General features: G+C 36.1%; 1 protein-coding gene across 2 annotated transcripts in view; it reads left to right on the forward strand.

Annotated features, from left to right (window-relative positions):
• LOC115216592 (ankyrin-1) overlaps positions 1 to 17472 on the forward strand; it is a 46910-nt gene extending 29438 nt beyond the window's left edge. For both annotated transcript variants that reach the window (XM_029786058.2, XM_036506360.1), the window contains 4 exons: positions 1117 to 1233; positions 10820 to 10918; positions 13800 to 13862; positions 17175 to 17472. In XM_029786058.2, coding sequence (XP_029641918.1) covers positions 1117 to 1233; positions 10820 to 10918; positions 13800 to 13862; positions 17175 to 17356 — 461 coding nt within the window. In that variant the 3' untranslated portion in view covers positions 17357 to 17472. The remainder of the gene's footprint in view (positions 1 to 1116; positions 1234 to 10819; positions 10919 to 13799; positions 13863 to 17174) is intronic.
• The last annotated feature ends 5028 nt before the right edge of the window (positions 17473 to 22500 follow it).

Consider the following 22500-nt stretch of genomic DNA (forward strand, 5'->3'; position numbering starts at 1 on the left):
CAAGCCAAGCAACATCACAGTTGTGGCAGATAATAGTGTCACATGAATTGGAACCTGTGCTGGTGGCACATAAAAGCACCTTGATATCACACAAATGTCAACCATGTTGGTGGCACATAAAAGCACCCATTACACTCTCGGAGTGGTTGGCATTAGGAAGAGCATCCAGCTGTGGAAAACCGTGCCAAATCAGACTGGAGTCTGATATAGCCTTCCAGCATGCCAGTCTGGTCAAACCATCCACCTCATACCAGCATGGACAATGGACGTTAAATGATGATGATGATGATTATATATATATATATATATATAGATAAGAAAGTTGGTTTGTGAAAGCACGTGGTTGAATATATAGAAAATAGTAAAAAGTGAAAAAACTACAGAAGGCTTAAAGGTTAAAAAATATATATATTTGCATCAATATGTCTGAAGAATATTTTAAAATTTTTTTTCCTTACAATGACATAGTTTAGAAGAAAGACCGGTTTCGCGTTTAGCTTTTCAAATTTCTTACGACGTTATGTTTATGTTGAATAGAGTTATCGTTATATTTATGTAACGATAACTCTATTCAACATAAACATAACATCGTAAGAAATTTGAAAAGCTAAACGCGAAACCGGTCTTTCTTCTAAACTATGTCATTGTAAGGAAAAAAAATTTTTTTAATATTCTTCAGACATATTGACGCAAATATATATATTTTTTAACCTTTAAGCCTTCTGTAGTTTTTTCACTTTTTACTATTTTATATATATATATATATATATATATATATATATGAGTGGGTGTCGTCTTTGTGTTTGCTTCACAATTGATGTTGGTTTGTTTACATGCCAATAACTTAGCATTTCAACAAAAGAGACTGATAGAATAAGTACCAGACTTTAAAAAGACAAGAAGTACCAGGGTTAATCTTTGAGGTGGTGCTCAAGTATGGCCACAGTGCAATGACTGAAACATGTAAAAAATAAAAAATCAAATAAGATAAATGGGGTGGGGGGAAGGAGCTTCTCATATGAAATCAGAATAATGTGATTGCCTCTAAATGTACTTTTGAGGGTTTTTTTTTAATATTTGTTAGCTTATGTTTATTTATTTACATTTCTCTTAAAGGGGCTGACCTTATGAGCGTCACCAAAGATGGCGATGGACCTTTGTATTTAGCCACGTATGCTGCTCTTAATTCTCCAGAAACAGATGTTACCACTCTGGATTTGCTCATTACATATGGTAAGAATTTCAGGAAAACTCTCTCAATTTTTTTTTGTTTCTGAAGAGTGACATGAGGATATTAACAAGAATGGATGATAATGACTGTACGAGTATGCTATTGTTGTTGTTTAGCATCCCCGCCTCCCACGAACACTATTGCAAAGTAAGATTTATGATCAAAGATATACCAGCCATGATCATATTGTCTTTTTTTAGAAAGGATACCTGAGATTACATCACCTAACGTTAGTGTTTAGCCCAAGGTCATCTCCTGTCAAGCAACCATATGGTCAAAGGTGTTCCAGATAGGATCACAGCATCTTTTCTTTTTTCAGACAGCGGCAATCTAGCAGAAATGTTAGCACGCCGGGCGAAATGCTTAGCAGTATTTCGTTTGCCGTTACATTCTGAGTTCAAATTCCGCCGAGGTCGACTTTGCCTTTCATCCTTTCGGGGTCGATAAATAAAGTACCAGTTATGCACTGGGTCGATATAATCGACTTAATCCATTTGTCTGTCCTTGTTTGTCCTCTCTGTGTTTAGCACCTTGTGGGTAGTAAAGAAATAGGCATTTCATCTGCCGTTACGTTCTGAGTTCAAATTCCGCGGAGGTCGACTTTGCCTTTCATCCATTCGGGGTCGATAAATTAAGTACCAATTACGCACTGGGGTCGATGTAATCGATTTAATTCCTTTGTCTCTCCTTGTTTGTCGCCTCTATGTTTCGCCACTTGAGGGCAATAAAGAAATAAGAATGTAATTACATTATTTACATTTGACAGATATTTGTCCTCATCTTGTTTGTTGTTAACACAACATTTCAGCTGATATACCCTCCAGCCTTTATCGGGTGTCTTGGAGCATATGGTGTAGTGGTTAAGAGTGCAGGCTACTAAACCCAAGATTCCAAGTTCGATTCCAGGCAGTGACCTGAATAATAATAATAATAATAATAATAATAATAATAATAATAACAACAACATTGAAAAATACCTTAGGAATGAGAACCCAGATTCAAAATTTCCCCAAGACAACTGATGAAGGCTGGAGAGTATATCAGCCGAAATGTTGTGTTAACAACAAACAAGATGACAAATATCTATCAAATGTAAATAATGTACATAATTCCTCATCTCTTAAATATAGAACTGTAGAATGTATTTAGAGATACATTATATGATCTGTTTTATCTTCTTTTTTTCCTAAAGGTGTTATTTAACAGCAGTTTCTAGCTGGTCAAAACGTCACATTTTCTATCCTTTATTGGCTTGTTATTTCTGTTGTTGATGATGTTGTAACTGGTGTTGCCATCTGCACTTTCGTTGACCTATTTTAAAGTATTTTTATAATCAATATTCCTAATAACTGCAAGGTGACAAGCTGGAAGAATTGTTAGCAAGATACTTAACTATCATTTTGTCCATCTTAATATTCTGGGTTGAAATTCGACCAAGATCAAAGTTACCTTTCATCCTTTTGTGGTTGATAAAAATAAGCAAAATTTGGGCACTGTTAATCGAAAAGTTAACTTCTTTAACCATTAATCTGTTAACCAAACAGTTAACTTTGATAACCATCAATCAGTTAATTCTTTAAAAATACAACGGAAGTTATCGTAAAATGTTAACATTGATTTTTATTATAGAAAAATTTTTTTAATCAGCTTTGGCTCTAAAACCACCTTTAAAAAGTGCCAAAACTCTAAAATCTGTTAACTTTAATTGAATTGAGTTAACAGAAGTTAATTATTCCAATAATGATTTCCACAGTTAACTTAAAAGTTGAATTGTTAACAAAAATGCTAACTTTGTTAATTAACGATCAACGGATTAACGGTTTGGTGCCCAGGTTTGAAAATAAGTTACAGTTGGGCACTGGGGTAGATATAATCAACTTACCCACAATCCCAAAATTGCTGGCCTTGTGCCAAAATTTGAAGTCAATATTCCTAGTAGTTGTGATTGATTTATTATATGCACCAACATCACTTTTGATTCCAAGTTTAAATTCTGCTAAAGTTGAAATTGGTTTTTGGTTTCTTTCATCTCTTATTATAAAAGGCAGATTTTATCTGCCTCCCTTTGTATCTCTTATTATAAAAGGCAGATTTTATCTGCCTCCCTTTCTATCTTATAGAAATCTACAATATAGGATTTCTTCAATTACAATTTACCTAGCATTTTTAAGAGTAGAATGCATCGGGTCGTGCCAGGTCCACTTTTTAAAATTTCAACCCCAGTTAAGCGAAATTTAGAGAAAACTCACATTGTGGTGTATGAGTCAAATGCTTCTCTTAGTGTGGGATACAGCACATGCAAACACACACACACAGTGTGCAACGAATAAAGTGAAAGTAATTCACTTTCTGTAGTGAGTGACTCTTTCACTCTACATTCCCACTTCCACTTTACACACATAGACACGCAAATATATAAATAAAATTGTAAGCTAACGTGTGTGTGTGCGTCTGTGTGAGTGTGTGTGTGTGTGTGTGCGTGTGTGTGTGAGGATGTGTGTGTGTGTGTGTGTGCGCGTGTGCGTGAGTGTGTGACAGGAAAGTTTTTTACGACGAATATAAGACCTATATCCAAGTAGCAGAAAGATCGCCCAAAAGTGTATATAGATATTTAAATGTATTTAATAGAAATATTAAAATTACTAAGTCTCTCTAAAAGAGAACAACGGCAGCGTTTCCGGAAAATAATAGTTATCGCCATACTAATATGGCATTCTTATAAAAATAAGAATAAAGCTGTCCGCTTATTAGCTCCATGAGGCCATCGCCTTAAGTTAGCTATTTGATACACAAACTGTATCCATATAACCTTCGAACAAGGGAGGTCAGTCGCTCCACACTACTTGACCGGCAGCTACAGACGCGTTTCGGGGTATTGCCCCTTTTCAATGCAGCGTAGCCAGACCAGTAGGTGTCGCTTCTGACAATCTCTGTTCGAAGGTTTTATTTACCTAGCTTCAGTGGAATACATCCACTTGTTTTCAATAATAGAAATATTAAAATTACTAAGTCTCTCTAAAAGAGAACAATGGCAGCGTTTCCGGAAAATAATAGTTATCGCCATACTAATATGGCATTCTTATAGAAATAAGAATAAAGCTGTCCGCTTATTAGCTCCATGAGGCCATCGCCTTAAGTTAGCTATTTGATACACAAACTGTATCCATATAACCTTCGAACAAGGGAGGTCAGTCGCTCCACACTACTTGACCGGACCGCTTTATTCTTATTTTTATAAGAATGCCATATAAGTATGGCGATAACTATTATTTTCCGGAAACGCTGCCGTTGTTCTCTTTTAGAGAGACTTAGTAATTTTAATATTTCTATTATTGAAAACAAGTGGATGTATTCCACCGAAGCTAGGTAAATAAAACCTTCGAACAGAGATTGTCAGAAGCGACACCTACTGGTCTGGCTACGCTGCATTGAAAAGGGGCAATACCCCGAAACGCGTCTGTAGCTGCCGGTCAAGTAGTGTGGAGCGACTGACCTCCCTTGTTCGAAGGTTATATGGATACAGTTTGTGTATCAAATAGCTAACTTAAGGCGATGGCCTCATGGAGCTAATAAGCGGACCGCTTTATTCTTATTTTTATAAGAATGCCATATTAGTATGGCGATAACTATTATTTTCCGGAAACGCTGCCGTTGTTCTCTTTTAGAGAGACTTAGTAATTTTAATATTTCTATTATTGAAAACAAGTGGATGTATTCCACCGAAGCTAGGAAAATAAAACCTTCGAACAGAGATTGTCAGAAGCGACACCTACTGGTCTGGCTACGCTGCATTAAAAAGGGGCAATACCCCGAAACGCGTCTGTAGCTGCCGGTCAAGTAGTGTGGAGCGACTGACCTCCCTTGTTCGAAGGTTATATGGATACAGTTTGTGTATCAAATAGCTAACTTAAGGCGATGGCCTCATGGAGCTAATAAGCGGACAGCTTTATTCTTATTTTTATAAGAATGCCATATTAGTATGGCGATAACTATTATTAAATGTATTTATATATTCATCTATACACAGATGTATGTATAATGTGTGTGTATATATTTCCATAGAGGTAACCTTTCACTCCATACAAAGTTTTTTAGGACGAATATAAGATCTAAAGTTATCTCTAAGAAAAAGAAAGGTCGCCCAAAAGTGTATATAGATATTTAAATGTATTTATATATTCATCTATACACACATGTATGTATAATGTGCGTGTATATATTTCCATAGAGGTAACCATTCAATCCATACAAAGTTTTTTAGGAAGAAAATATTTATATATAAAAGAAAGGTTGTGTGTCTGTCTACTCCGATTTAGATTCCTAACTACTCCCACATTTTGCAATGCAGTTTAACCAAAACCGGGTATCTTATAGTCGTGATTCATATCGAGCCCTTCTGGGTATTAGCGCGCGTCTACGATGAGTCTATGATTTTACAAATAATTTACCATCATTTTTTTCCATTTTAATGCATATTTTTTTAAATAAAGGGAAGTAACTCTCAAACTTCACACCAATATGCATGCTCATATGCGACGTAATATCACATCAGCAGCATTTCCTCACACCCTCCTTGCACTTGGCGAAGGCAAAATACCAGGGGATGAAAATGGTAATATTGCCATCGATTCCATTTGTACCATTGTTAAGACGCCTTCTGATCTCAGAGATGCAGTGTTCCCAGATCTACAAGCTAATTATCAGAATATGGATTGGATTGGCAAAAAGGCTATACTGGCCCCGAGGAATAAAACTGTTCACCATATTAATGATGAAATGCTAAAACTCATTCCTGGGGAAGTCTATGTATATCAGTCTATCGATACAACTCCTGACCCAGAGGACGTCATCAACTATCCAATAGAGGTACTCAATTCCTTTGAGCACCCCGGACTACCACCACACTTTCTCAAACTTAAAGTTGGTGCCCCTATAATGCTCATCAGAAATTTGGTTCCCCCAAAACAATGCAATGGCACACGTTTGATCGTTAAGTCCTTATCGCCCACCGTAAGCTTATATCAATATTTGCCTGAATAATCATCATAATTCAGTGCAATCATTAACAGTACTTTCAAGCAATTCAGCCCCGAGCAACGCCGGGCAATTCTGCTAGTGGTTAATAAAATATAAGCAGAGGTGCAATGGCCCAGGGGTTAGGGCAGTGGACTCGCAGTCGTAGGATTGTGATTTTGATTCCCAGACCAGGCGTTGTGAGTGTTTATTGAGCATAAACACCTAAAGCTCCACAAGGCTCTGGCAGGAGGTGGTATTGAACCCTGCTGTACTATTTCACCACAACTTTCTCTCCCTCTTTCGTCATGTTTCTGTTGTACCTGTATTTCAAAGGGCCAGCCTTGTCACACAGTGTGTCATACTGAATCTCCCCAAGAACTACATTAAGGGCACACGTGTCTTTGGAATGCTCAGCCACTTGCACTTTAATTTCATGAGCAGGCTGTTCTGTTGATCGGATCAACTGGAACCCTCGTCATCGTAACCAATGGAGTGCTACGAATAAAATATATACCAGTTCAGCTGGCAGAAATGTTAGCACACCAGGCAAAATGCTTAGCGGTATTTGGTCTGCCACTACATTCTGAGTTCAAATCCCGCCAAGGTCAACTTTGCCTTTCATCCTTTCAAGATCGATGAAATAAGTACCAGTTACGCACTGGGGCTGATGTAATCGACTAATCCCCATCCCCACCAAAAATTTTCGAGGCCTTGTGCCTAGAGTAGAAATGATAATAATAATAATAATAATAATTATTATTATTATTATTATTATTATTATTATTATTATTCCACTGTGTTTTTTTTACGTGGCACAAGCACAGGCCTTGCCAAAACTGACCTTGCCTGTGCTTGTGCCATGTAAAAAGCACCAAGTCCACTCTGCTGAGTGGTTGGTGTTAGGAAGTGCAATTATCATCATCGTTGTCGTCGTTTAACGTCCGCTTTCCATGCTGGCATGGGTTGACAGTTTGACTGAGGAATTGCAAGCCTAGAGGCTGTGCTATAAAGATCCTGCCAAAACAGTCACCGAAATCTAGTGCAAGTTTCTGCCTGGCCAGCTCCCGTCAAACCATCCCAGCCATGCCAGCATGGAAGGCAGATGTTAAACAATGATAATGATGATGATATCTTCTTTGCATTTGGTCCTTTCAAGATTCATAAAATAAGGACCATTGAAGCACAGGGGTTGAGGTAATCACCTCTCCCCTTCCAACAAAATTTCAGACCTTGTGCCTGTAATAGAAATTATTATCATTATCCTTATTATTATCACTCAATTGATTAATAATTAATAATTAGTTGATTAATTAATAATTAATTAATTGATTAATTAATTAGTTTATTAATTTATGTATATTTATTACAATTTTACTAAGACAGAAAAATGAAGAGTTTACTGACAGAAATTTAACCACCACATTAGGAAATGTGATAAATTAGAGAAATATTTTCAGTGGATTAAATGGAAAGAAATGTGACAAATGAGGTGAAGAAATTTTTGAAAGACATCACCAATTTCAGATGTGGGGAATGACAATTTTTGCAAGTCAAAGGGAGATAACTCTGTTGCTAGTTTTGAGTTTATTTGAAATTATTTGAAATTCTTGTCAGACAGACAATATAGTTACCATTACACCCGGCACATGCCGTCAGTAGTTACTCAGGGTACGCAGCCGGTGAGTTTTATATAGTAAAACACTGAAAAATAAGCGAAACACAGGCACGTGACTGAGTCGTAGGTAGATTTACTTCTGCCTTTATAGCACACCAAGAAAACGTTGTACACGCAGCACATGCCCTACAGCAGTTCTATGCATAGCTTAAATACTGAGATTGAAAGGCGAATTATGCGAATTATGCCTGCCTTATCTACAAAAAAATTTAATATTTTGCATTTAAGCATAGTAATCAGAGTAACCTTCATAATCTTATTGAATTAGGTGCATATTTTGCCATGAAAGAAAAATATTGCTATCAATCTATTTTATTCAATGTAGGCATTGTCTACCTTGCCCACACTATTTAGAATGAAATGTAACAGCACCTACCATATTCTGAGCGCCTTGTTTCCCTGGGCATGGATTCACTGAAGCTCCGGCGTCTGGCGATGGACTTGGTAAACACCCACAAAGTTATCAACCACCTCACCAACAACAACACTGAACACCTTTTTGATCTCCATGTGTCCAACACACGTGGACATGCCTACAAAGTCAGAAAACAACACAGCTCCCATGACTTTCTGAAACATTTTTTCATGCTCAGAGTTGCTGAAGCATGGAATAAACTGCCTGCGTCAGTTGTTGACTCCCATTACACTGCATCCTTTAAGGCCATCATGCTTTCCGAAATCCACCGAAACTACACCTGATTATATATACACTTTAGATGAGTTGTAGTGCACCTGAGCACTGTACACAATTATTATTATTATTATTATTATTATTATTATTATTATTATTATTATTATATCTTTTGCAGTTAAACACTGAATATTTTTGAAGCATATTAATATGTTGCAACATTCTAGCATTGACAAAATGCAGCTAAAGCGAGAAAAAGGGATGGAGAGATAGAATGGGTGGGTGGGTGAGTTCACAAGAGTGTGAAAACAATATGACAGATGATTACAGAATGGGATTTAATATTTAAGGTTCCCACGCCAAGTTTTATTCGGTGAGCTCACTTCAGGGAAAAGACCATGGGGTTGCACTCTTTGAAGATTCAAGGGCCAACTCAAAGCAACACCGAAAGCCATTGGAACTGAGCCCAAATTGTTTGAAACACAAGCCCAAGACTACCAAGTGGCAATGTTCCATTACCATTAGGACCAAAAACTCCGATACCATCAGAAAAGAAAAAGGAAATCAAATAACAGGCGGGAAAGGCTCAACAAAATCAACTTCATCCTTCAGCAACATTGTCATGCAGTCAAAGCTATCAACTCTTTTATGCAAAAATTGGTCTACAGCAGAAATTCTTAAACTTTTGGGGCCACTGTCCCCCTCATTGCCACATAATACCCTCAGTGGCCCCATTCCTATTTTTGTGTATAAATGAATATTTTACATTTTACTAATTTATATATACTGAGCTTGAGGAACCTGCACAAAGTAGATGTAGGCATTTTAAAATCAAGGCTGGACCTCTTCCTGTTGAGAGTCCCAGATGAACCTACCTCTCACCAAGAGGTGCAAATGAGGGCAGCTACATCAAACTCCATTCTTCACCAAGTGCCACATATTGGAGGAGGCTCTCCGTAATGACGGTGTAGCAAAACAGCGGTGCATCAGCATGGCCATGGCCACAGCTCTGAGTTGAAACTATAGTAAAAAAAAAAATGCTATAATAATATTAAAATTTCATAAGCATCCCCCAAGTTCAGTTCTTGGTTGTTGTAGTAATTTTGTTCACTCTAAACCAGAGGTTCTCAAACTTTTTGGGACACTGCCCCCCCCCCCATCATGGCCACATGATACCCTCAGTGTCCCCACCCCAAATTTTATGTATAGATAAATATTTTATATTTTACTAATTTATATATACTATGAATCATTTGATATATAATATAATATTATATAATTTGTACACAATACAGTTCTATATTTAAGAGATGAAGAATTATGCACATTAATTACATTATTTACAATTGACAATATTTGTCCTCGTCTTTGTTGCTAACACGTTTCAGCTGGTATACCCTCCACCCTTCATCAGGTATCTTGGGGAAATTTCAAACCTGGGTTCTCATTCCTATGGTATTTTTCGATGTTATTATTATTATTATTATTATTATTATTATTATTATTCAGGTCACTGCCTGAAATCGAACTCGGAATCTTGGGGTTAGTAGCCCGCACTCTTAACCACTATGTCATATGCCCACGGGCATATAATATTAATAATAATAATAATAATAATATTAATAATAATATAATAATAATAATAATAATAATATAATAATAATATTAATAATAATAATAATAATATAATATAATAATAATAATAATAATAAAATAATAATAATAATAATAATAATAATAATAATAATAATAATAACTTCGAAAAATAGCTTAAGGATGAGAACCCAGGTTCGAAATTTCCCCAAGACACCTGATGAAGGCTGGAAACGTGTTAACAACAAACAAGATGAGGACAAATATCCGTCTATTGTAAATGATGTGAATATTGTATACAATACTATAATAATATTATAATAAATTCATAGTGTCCCCCAATTAACTGCCTTCCTCCCAATGCATCCTTTTTCTCTACCCCCCTACACCGCCTCCTTAAACACCAGCAACCACCTGGACCTTCCCAATGCCCACTTTGAGGACCTGTGCTCTACTGTGTCATCAATGGCATCACCATAAAGAAAATGTTCAACAAAGATGAAAATAATTTCTCAGACATAAAATAAAGCCATCGACGCCAACATCCCGACACACACACATATATAGATAGGTGGATGGATGGATGGATGGATGGATGGGAATATATTTCTATGTGTAACGCATGAAATATTTATGGTAAGCCTTAAATGTCATGTTTGCTCCTTTTGGTCAGGATGTGATGTGAACAGACAGAACAATAAGGGATACACACCTTTACACCGAGCCGCAAGTAAAGGGAACTACAAAGTGGTTAAGTGTCTACTTCGTCATGGTAAGTAAATCTTCTTTCAGTCATTTACCATTTCTCTCTCTCTCTCTCTCTCTCTCTCTCCTCTCTCTCTCTCTCTCTCTCCCTACCTCTCTCTCTCCCTGCATAAATATTCTGTTGTTTTTTTATTCTTTTATTTGTTTCCGTCATTTGACTGCGGCCATGCTGGATCACCACCTTTAATCGAACAAATCAACCCCAGGATTTATTATTCTTTGTAAGCCTAGTACTTATTCTGTCAGTCTCTTTTACCAAACCACTAAGTTATGGGGACACACCAACATCGGCTGTCAAGCAATGGGGACAAACACACACACACACATATACATACATATATATATATATATACTCACACACAACAGGCTTCTTTCAGTTTCTGTCTACCAAATCCACTCATATTAGAAGATACTTGCCGAAATTGCCATGCAGTGGGACTGAACCTGGAGCCATGTGGTTGGGAAGCAAGCTTCTTACCACACAGCCACTCCTAAATACCATCAGACGATGACTTAAACACACACACACACATATGATGGGCTTCTTCCAGTTTCCATCTACTGAATCCACTCACAAGGCTTTGGTTGGCCTAAAACTATAATAGAAGACACTTGCTCAAGGTACCACGCAGTGGGACTGAACCTGGAACCATGTGATTGGGAAGCATGCTTCTAACCACACAGCCACTTCTAAACAGTCATCAGACGATGGTTTAAACACCCCCACCCACCCATCCCACACCCACATATATATCATTGTCATCACTTAACATGAATCTTTTATTTCATGCTGGTATGTGTTGGCTGGTTTAACAAAGGTTGACAAGCTGGAACAGTGGTTCCCAGCCTGAGGTCCACAGGACCCTAGTGGTCTGAAAAAGAAGTACTGGGGGTTTGTGAACTAAATTCAAAATTTTATAACTAAATATGTACATGAGGATAGGCATATTAAAAGGGATCCATGGGGAACTCATTTCAATAAAAGGGTTAGGAACTGCTGTGAAAAGGTTGAGAACCACTGAGGGAAAGAATTGCACGAAGCGTCAATATATAATATTAATTATAATATGTGCAACATCCTAAACACTAGGTGTGGACTGGTGGTTAGAATGTTGTACTCACAATTGCTAGATTGTGGGTTCAATTCTCAGATCGAACAGTGCATTTCACATTGCACCAGTCCATTCAGCTGTAAATGGATAACCCTGCGATGGACTGAACTTCCAGTCAGGGAGAATGTTAGATGGGTCACCTGGCCAGCAGGGTGGCGTCACTCAAAAGCTAAAATGATACAAAGTGCATTGTGACCAGTGATGTATAATGACATCTGATAGTCTGGTTAACCATGTATACATATATGTATGTGTGTATGTACGTATGTATGTATGTATGTATATGTATGTATGTATGTGTATGTATGTATGTATGTATGCATGTATGTATGTACGTACATATGTATGTATGTATGCATGCATGCATGTTTATATATATTCATTTAGTAATTCATGCATACACATACACAGACATATATATGTGTTTATATACATAAAACACAAACACACTCACACACACATTTCCCATAAACTCTTTCAAAAAACTCGTTGACTTGCAACACCCTAAGAGATGCTGTTTTTGGCACCAAGGGACACAACTCATAACTCAACCCTTTCTTGGTTCATTTCATTATTTCCACAGCAACCACAAACCATGTGTGTCTTAGCCAGCTGGAGGAGATGTCTTCCTGGACTATAAAAGTCAGTGACACTCTCACATTTGGGACGCCACACTTGGTTGGCAATTATATGTTACGATTCCATATTGCTACTGTTTACATCTTGCTCAGAGATTCAATATAGCCTATATATATATATATATATATATATATATATATAAAGTTAATCCAAACATGAAAACACAAAGAGAAAACACAACAACGCGAGGACGTGGAACAAATATAGTATTATTGGACGCTCAGGAAGGAAGGGAAGAAGGAGGGTTTAACGTTTCGAGCGGAGCTCTTCGTCGGAAACATAGGAGAAGGAAAGATCCAGAGAAAGGAATATATATATGTATAATATATAAATATATGCATATATACATACATATATGTACATACCTACATATATATGTATATATACATGCATATATGGGTACAGGGCATAAAAAAATATGAACAAAATGAGAAACGAGAACATAAAAAACAAAAACAGAAAACGAACATTTTTTCAAACAACAAAAGAAACAAATAGGGAAACGAGACAGGCAACATAAAGAACATTCCCTTCATCAGTTGTCCCGTTTCATCTACTCCATGTTTCGAAGGTAGGGACAAGACGTGACTTCATTAAAACAGTCGTTCCCGCAAAGCAAATTAAATAAAATTTGGGATTTTTGTGGAGGGTTAAAGTGATAACAAAAACAGGACAGTAAGAATAAAACAGTAAAAACAAACGGTGAGGGCTGTTAAGCCAAGACGAGGTGAAGTGGTGAATGCTGGAAAAACGAGCTTTGAGAAGAGACAGGAAAAAGCACGTCATGCTTTTAGGAAGGAAGTGGAAGAAAGAAAGATGGATAGCCGTTGGTCACATGTGAGCAACGAGAGAGTCAAGGAGGAAGAGTGAGAGAGAGGAGAAGAATAGGGAAAGAGTAGGAGAGAAAACAGAAAGCACATACACATGCAAATATATTTGTAGTAGTTTTGTATATCTATCTTTTAAGAATCCATGGTAGTTTGTGAATTAAAGACAACAGAAACTTTTATTGCCACTGTATGACTGGCTGAATAAACAAGTTCTACTTTTTACTTCCTAACTGAGAAGTTATAGTATAGCCATCCAGCTGTAAAAGCAACTGCAAAAATAAAAAATTCAATTATTTTCCATTTTCAGGTGCTCGCATAAATGTGCCCAACAAATCTGGAATTTATCCAATTGACTGTGCCAGTAATGCAGGTAACTATATCAAATAATTTTTTTTTTATATATATTGGAGAGTCCACAGGTAGCCATGTCAATTGAGCTGTGGTTCTCAGATAGAAGCCTGTCGTATATATCAAGCTGGATGGTGTCAAACCTATGGGGTGAAAGCATTTGAAGAGGCCAGGATAACGCATGCAAGACTCAAGAGAGATTTAAGGAAGAATATTATGATTGAGAAGGTGAATGACATTGACCTTTTGCATACACAGTTTGTGACAGACCATGCTTTTCTTATGCTGGGCTCATATCTCATTTGCAAACCCATGGAAAACAAACCTCCACCAACTATTCTGCTTAAATGTCTGTGCACACCTTCGAATGCAGTGTATCCCAGAAGGTTTGCAGATCTAACGGAGGCCTCAAAAAACATTTTAAGATCCACAAAGATCAGAACTTATCTGCAGCTCTTGGGTGGTCCAAATCAGATATGCAATCTATGTGGGTGTTTTTTCAGAACATTGTTTGGTTTAAAAAGCCACATCAGATGCCATGATGGTTCTATGGTGTAGGTACATGAAGTGATCAAACTCTGCATAAAGAGTAGACAACCACCATATATATATATATTATATATATATATATATATAACAGGCTTCTATCTGAGAATCGGATGTATATAATTTATTTTCAAGTGATAAAATTTTCTCTATATATAGGACACATCGAAGGGCTCAGTATGTTTAAACCATAGGAAAATAGGAAAAATAATGATGAGAGACAAAAGATAGGTTACTAAAACATTCTGTAGTAAAATTATAATGTGCACAAAATCATGTGCTAAAATATATAGATATATAAATATATAAATACACTTAAGAATATATAAAATATACATGAAATAAATATATTCTTAGCATATTTATATATTTATATTGATATATGTGCTCATAATAATTTTACTACAGAATATATTTTAGTAACCTATCTTTTGTCTCTCATCATTATTTTTCCTACACACACACACACTCATAAATATATATATATATACTACAAAATTAGAAAATGGAGAAACATACTTAAATCAATCAAACATCAACCATCAGATGATACCCAATCAATACTTTATTACACCATTACATAACAGTAAAGGCATTATACAAAATATATTGTAAATATAATTAGACAAGGAAATAGAAATATAAAATATAAAATATAATATGTAATTATATCATATCTGACAGCTGTATATATATATATATATATATATAATATATATATATATATTATATATATATATATATAGATAGAGAGAGAGAGAGAGAGAGAGAGAGAGAGAGAGAGAGAGAGAAACTGGAATTTTGTGGGGGATTATACCATATAGTTTTTCTTTACCTGGTTTTCATAGTGTTTGGGAATCCTTTTCAAGGGATGCATTTTATCCCATCATCAAAGCCACTTCCACTCAGGGCCTCGTTGTAAGGTATGGTTGAACTGTCAAATGTCTCTTTATTGGATATTTTAGAGAATTTTTTTGATAAGGTTTATTGGTAAGATTTGAGGGTGGGTAGTTAGAATTTTTATTAATGTAATGTATAACCTCATTAGGTTTTCTATAGGAACTGTATATAATTAAAGCTAGATTTAAAATGGTATCTCAGTTTACTATGCTGGTGTTATTACTATCAGTGATCTTGAGGCTGAACCTTAAGAAAGCATTAATTAACTTTTTATAAGGTGGTCTAATTAGTGTCCAGTTTTATTAGCTAGTACTATAAGACTGTCATTTAAGGTGGTGAGCTAGTAGAATCGTCTGCATGCTACACAAAATGAGTAGTAGTGTTTCATCTGTTCTGGCTAGGTTGACTGCCTTTCATCTTTTTGAAGTTGATAAAATAAGCTGCAGGGGTTGGTGTAACTGACTAACTCCCACCCCTGAAACTGCTGGCCTTGTGCCAAAATTGAAAACCAATATGATCTCTGTTCAATTCTAATTCTAAAAAATTAAATCTAGATGTTGTATTGCCTAAAACAAATAACCCTGTAAGGTTGCTGATTTCTTCTCCATCATAGCTGCCAATTAGAACATTGAAAAGTTCCCATCCATTATGTTTCTCCCACAAAATCATTAAAAGATAGAAGCAACTTTCTGGCTTGCATAGGGATATTTATGTCCAGCTATGTAATCATAGCATTTTCACCAGCAAAACTTAAGTCTTTTATTTATAGCCCCTTGGTGGTAGAAAAGTAAAAATCAATTATGTCAAATTGAGTGAATAAACAGTTGTATTAAGTTGTGTCTGGGGAGAATCATTCTCTTTTAGTGCTTTATTATTTAACTCACTTGTAAAAATTGTAGTATAAAAATTAACACTTCCTTCTCCAAGCTTAAATTCAAAACCGAATCTAAGGATTCTCTCATATTCAAACCACTACGATCAACAGGTGCGAAAAAAGGTTTTCTTTGTCCTGTCAAAAAATGATAAATCATATCCCTTTGACCTATGACCTCAGCCATGTCAGGCGAAACTCACCGGTAAAATTTCCACTCATTTACTTATTTATTTTTCTAGAATTTTTGTTGCATCATGCAACCTTTTCAATAGTTGTTGATTCTGTCCATTATTCAAGTTGCATTCTTTTTTGTTTGTGCGAATGTCTTGGTCAGTGTGTGCATACACATCTATATATGTATGTATGTATGTATGTATGTATGTATATATGGATGCATGTATGTATGTATGCATGCGTGTGCATGTGCAAATGTATATATGTATGTGTGTGTATATATGTATGTGTGTATTTATGCATGTATGCATGTATGTATGCATTATGTGTGTGTGTGCATGTGCGTATATATATATGTATGTATGTGTGTGTGTGTGTATATATATGTATGTATGTATGCATGCATGTAAGTGTGTGTATGCAGGTATGTATGCATGTATTTAAGTCTGTGTGCATGCACATATGTATGTGTGTGTGTGTGTGTGTGTGTGTATATGTATATATGTATGTGTGTATATTTGTTTGTATGTATTCTGTATATTCATGTGTTTGTATGTTTGTGTGTTTTCATGTGTGTGTGTACCTCAGTCTCCTTGTGTACACATGTCTGAGTGTATGTGTGTGTATGGGTTTTTGTGACTATGTACTGCGTTGTATCAAATTATCAACTAATTTGTCACTGAAAGTCATTTGAATCTGGATGCTGAAAAAAATAAACATACAACAAACTTATTGTATACAATAGTCAGGTGCACTGCAAACCCATCAGAAGTTGAACAAGTTGAAGTACATTCATTCTTTATCAGTAAAAAATAAACTGTTTCCTTTGTTGCCTGCTAGGTCATCCAGAAATAGCCAAAATCCTGGCATTTAAAGTGAACAACCCCCATGTGTGGGATGTCGTGGAACCTCACACTCCTCCCAGTATAAAAATGGGCTTAAGAACTCCCATGCGACCAAACATTTTGCAAAGTCCAACTTACAAACGATCGTTCATCTCCCAAAGGATGAAACCAATGTGAGAGGGAAAAAAAAACAAGAGAGGAAAATAACAAAAGTAGAGGAATAAAAATTACAAATGGACAAATGCTGGGTTGTCAGATAAATTTGTCTTATTTTTCTACTTGGCACTCCTGAAAAGAGGTAAAATTTTTTGCAAATCTCAAAAACAATAAAAAAAAAGTTGTGGCAGAAGAATAGACCTTTATTATTATTATTATTATTATTATTGTTATTATTATTATTATTATTATTATTATTATTATTATTTGGAGTAATGTCATCTGTTCTTACGTTCTGAGTTCTAATTCCGCCGAGGACATCTATGCTTTACATCATTTTGGGGTCGATAAAATAAGTACCTGTTGAGCACTTGGTTCCATGTATTTCATTTATCTCCTACCCCCAAATTGCTGGCCTTGTGCCAAAATTTAAAACCATTATTATAATTTACAGTTAGTTGTAACCCAAGAGATCTGAAATTGTTTTTGTTTTTCTTTAATTTTAGCTGTTAATTTAAATTTAAATAAAAAAAAATTGTTGACAAATAAAGATAGAAAAACAAACTGTGTTGAATATCTTTTATTTTTTACTTGTTACAGCCCTACAATGTGTGCCCCTTTCTCACAGTTTTTTAATGTGTTCTCCCTTCTCCCAGGTCTACAATGTGTGTTCCCTTCTCCTGTCTTTTTAATGTGTTCTCCCTCTTCTTCCAGCCTTTCAATGTATTCTCCCTTCTCCCAACCCCACAATGTATGCCCTCTTCTCCCAGTTTCTCAGTGTATTCTCTCTTTTCTCAGCCCTAGAAATGGAGTTGGCCAGCGCCCTACAATGTGTGCCCTCTTCTTCCAACCTTTCAATGTGTTCTCCCTTCTCCCAGCCCCCACAATGCATGCTCTCTTCTTCCAATCTTTCAATGTGTTCTCCTTTCTCCCAGCTCTGCAATGTGTAACCCCTTTTCCCAGATTTTCAGTGTGTTCCCCCTTTTCCCAGCCTTAGAGATGGAGCTGGCCAGACTCCAGTTGTCTCCAGGTGGCATGGTTTCTATGGCTAGATATATAGTTAAAATTTATAGAAAAACAGACGAAGACAGGTGTATGAACAACAAGCAAATGTATTAGTTTGATGCTCAGGAAAAATGGAAAAGTCTTTTATGTTTCAACCCTAGGCTCTTTGACAGAAAGGAATAAGAGGAAATGAATAGAGACAGAATGAAAAAAAATACGTGTTGAGTTCAGTGGTCCACCATGACCCAACATATAATATTAAAGCAAAATAGCTACTCTAACCCCAGGAAGATCTTCCATCAGCTGGTTATCAGTGCAACGCTGCACCCTTTATATACAGTATATATTGCTAGCTGGGGGAGTGAACCCCAACCATCCCCTAGCAGACAATAGGATCACAAGACTGACTCAGTTTCAATCTGCTCGGTTCATCCTCAGTCGGGAGTGCCTGGCCACAAAAGTGATAATGAGGGTCTGCTCCAGCCAGCAATATATTGTAAACGAAGTGACCATCGGTCACTGATTTGCATCATCAAAAGAGCTAGTTGTAAAATCTCCAGAAGAGGTCAGAGTAGTAACTATTTTAACTAATAAAGTTAATTGCCACATCAAAGTGGCTGTTCTATGGTTACTACTAGTTTAACCCCAGGCAGATCTTCCGCTTGGCTCATATTTTACAACTTTTCCACTTTTTCAAGATCAGTGACTTTTCGTCACTGGAAAAAGGATATATATTTGCATTGAGAATCACTTCCCATCGCCAACCAGTGGTTGTCACATGCTGATGATGTGTTAATACCCAGAAACTCAGGTTTGTGTGTTACACGTCAGGTTGGAGATGGGAATGATGACTTCCCTTTCCAAATACTGACAGGGCACAGACAGTGTGTCAAATAGCCAGCTGGAGGAGATGTCTACCTGGGGCTACAAGCTACAGTAGCATCGACCCTTAAGGGTTAGCCACATTTAGGTGGCAAATACACTTCACAATGTTGTGCTGCTACTGTTTATACCTCGCTCAGAGATTTATTATTGCTTATATATATATACATATATATATATATATATATATATATATATATATCGGTTATAAAATGAGATAGGGGTTGAAAATTCAACCCACCATGGGATAACATATATCCAATATACTGCTAGAGAGGTACCCAACAAGACTAATACATAAATGTTAAAAATTGCCATGCAATTAATTCATCTACTGTATTATGTGGGCAAGGGTAAAAATATTACCGTAAATTAATAATACAAAATTAGAAAATGGAGAAACATACTTAAATCAATCAAACATCAACCATCAGATAATACCCAATCAATACTTTATTACACCATTACATAACAGCAAAGGCATTATACAAAATATATTGTAAATATAATTAGACAAGGAAATAGAAATATAAAATATTCCCCAAGTAAGTTTTTATTTATATATATATATATATATATATATATATAAGAGAAGAAAATGGATATAATAACAATCGGAAACTCATGGATTACGCTGGCATGTCTTTAATTAAATAGGTAACAAAGAAGTAAGAAGCAGGGATGAGGGTGGTATTTACGATTGTTTCGATTTACTGGAGTAAGTAAATCTCTTCAAGATGCATAACTCTACCCTAACCCTAAAATAGATTGAAATGCAAGAGATCGATACTAGGGTTATAATTATGGGTGACAATTTCATTTCACACCGCTAGAAAAAAATCCCATTTTCCGTAGCGGTGTCGTATGAAATTGTCACCCATAATTATAACCCTAGTATCGATCTCTTGCATTTCAATCTATTTTAGGGTTAGGGTTAGGGGTGGAGGAAGGGTATCTTTTTTTCTTCGCAAATGTAAATAAACCCAATCTGTTTCTTGAACGAGTGACATATTCATACAGCACGGAATGTTTACACCCCAAATGGAGGTCAGCGATTGGTTAAAATTGCCGAAATGCTCGAGATTTCAGACGAAATATCTTACAAACTATAGAATTTTCTCAATAAAGCCAAGAAAAAATGATGTTTAATAAACACATTCTACCAGTATACGAAGTTTAAAAGTGTTTAGTTAACAAGAAATTGTGTTGACATGTGCCGTTCAAAAGGAAAAGATCCTCGTTGGGTAATTAGGGCGTGGTGAGTATTATCTAGGTGCAGGTTACCTCGTTTAATTAAGCACATTTATTCTCACGTGTTCATCTCGTATTATAGATTTTGACACCAGCGGTGTAAGTGAAGGGGGTAACTCTAGCAGGGTGAAAAGGGAGCTAACTCTTACCAAATAGTGGGTGGTTTGAAAATGTGTTACGTCTAATAATTGTTTTATTACTAGAGTTTAGGAATTTCTTAATGCTAGGCGGGGCCCTAAACATTTGCAAGGTGTATTATTATGGAATGTTTGGAGCGAGTGGGTTTTCAGGGTGACTATTCATGACTATTCATGTGTTACTCTGTTAATTAGGCTTATATAGATGAGTATTCTAGTTTGGGATTATGAAGGCATAGAGGGCTTCATGAAGACAAGACCCTTTTGCCATTCTATCGGTATTTCAAAAATACATAAAGGCCCACGTGAAGACAAAAAAACGTTGTTCTCAAATTTTCTGTTGAGAAGGGTTTACTTAGCTGTAGGTATAGCTAGGCATTCTGATAGGCAGAGATAATAGCGTCTACTTGCGGTGTTGTAGGAGGCTGTTTTGGGGAGTATACGCCAGTTCAAGCTAAAATCTATTTTTTTGTCCTTTAGTTCCCAAATGTATGTACTAAGTCCTGTTGAGTTTGCCTTGTTCCTATATCTGAAGCTGGAGAGATGCATATTATATCTGAGAATCATTTGGTTCTTAGTTGCACCTATGTAAGATTTTGTCTAACTTGATATATATATATATATATATATATATAAAGTTAATCCAAACGTGAAAACGCAAAGAGAAAACACAACAACATGAGGACGTGGAACAAATATAGTATTATTGGACGCTCAGGAAAGAAGAAGGGTTTAACGTTTTGAGCGGAGCTCTTCGTCGGAAACATAGGATAAGGGAAGACAGAGGAAAAAAAATCGCCAACGGTACACACGCAGTCACATTTTGAATATATATTATATATATATATATAAGAGAAGAAAATGGATATAATAACAATCGGAAACTCATGGATTACGCTGGCATGTCTTTAATTAAATAGGTAACAAAGAAGTAAGAAGCAGGGATGAGGGTGGTATTTACGATTGTTTCGATTTACTGGAGTAAGTAAATCTCTTCAAGATGCATAACTCTACCCTAACCCTAAAATAGATTGAAATGCAAGAGATCGATACTAGGGTTATAATTATGGGTGACAATTTCATTTCACACCGCTAGAAAAAAATCCCATTTTCCGTAGCGGTGTCGTATGAAATTGTCACCCATAATTATAACCCTAGTATCGATCTCTTGCATTTCAATCTATTTTAGGGTTAGGGTTAGGGGTGGAGGAAGGGTATCTTTTTTTCTTCGCAAATGTAAATAAACCCAATCTGTTTCTTGAACGAGTGACATATTCATACAGCACGGAATGTTTACACCCCAAATGGAGGTCAGCGATTGGTTAAAATTGCCGAAATGCTCGAGATTTCAGACGAAATATCTTACAAACTATAGAATTTTCTCAATAAAGCCAAGAAAAAATGATGTTTAATAAACACATTCTACCAGTATACGAAGTTTAAAAGTGTTTAGTTAACAAGAAATTGTGTTGACATGTGCCGTTCAAAAGGAAAAGATCCTCGTTGGGTAATTAGGGCGTGGTGAGTATTATCTAGGTGCAGGTTACCTCGTTTAATTAAGCACATTTATTCTCACGTGTTCATCTCGTATTATAGATTTTGACACCAGCGGTGTAAGTGAAGGGGGTAACTCTAGCAGGGTGAAAAGGGAGCTAACTCTTACCAAATAGTGGGTGGTTTGAAAATGTGTTACGTCTAATAATTGTTTTATTACTAGAGTTTAGGAATTTCTTAATGCTAGGCGGGGCCCTAAACATTTGCAAGGTGTATTATTATGGAATGTTTGGAGCGAGTGGGTTTCCAGGGTGACTATTCATGACTATTCATGTGTTACTCTGTTAATTAGGCTTATATAGATGAGTATTCTAGTTTGGGATTATGAAGGCATAT

This window comes from Octopus sinensis, linkage group LG10 (assembly GCF_006345805.1).
Source record: "Octopus sinensis linkage group LG10, ASM634580v1, whole genome shotgun sequence".
Lineage (NCBI taxonomy): Eukaryota > Metazoa > Mollusca > Cephalopoda > Octopoda > Octopodidae > Octopus > Octopus sinensis.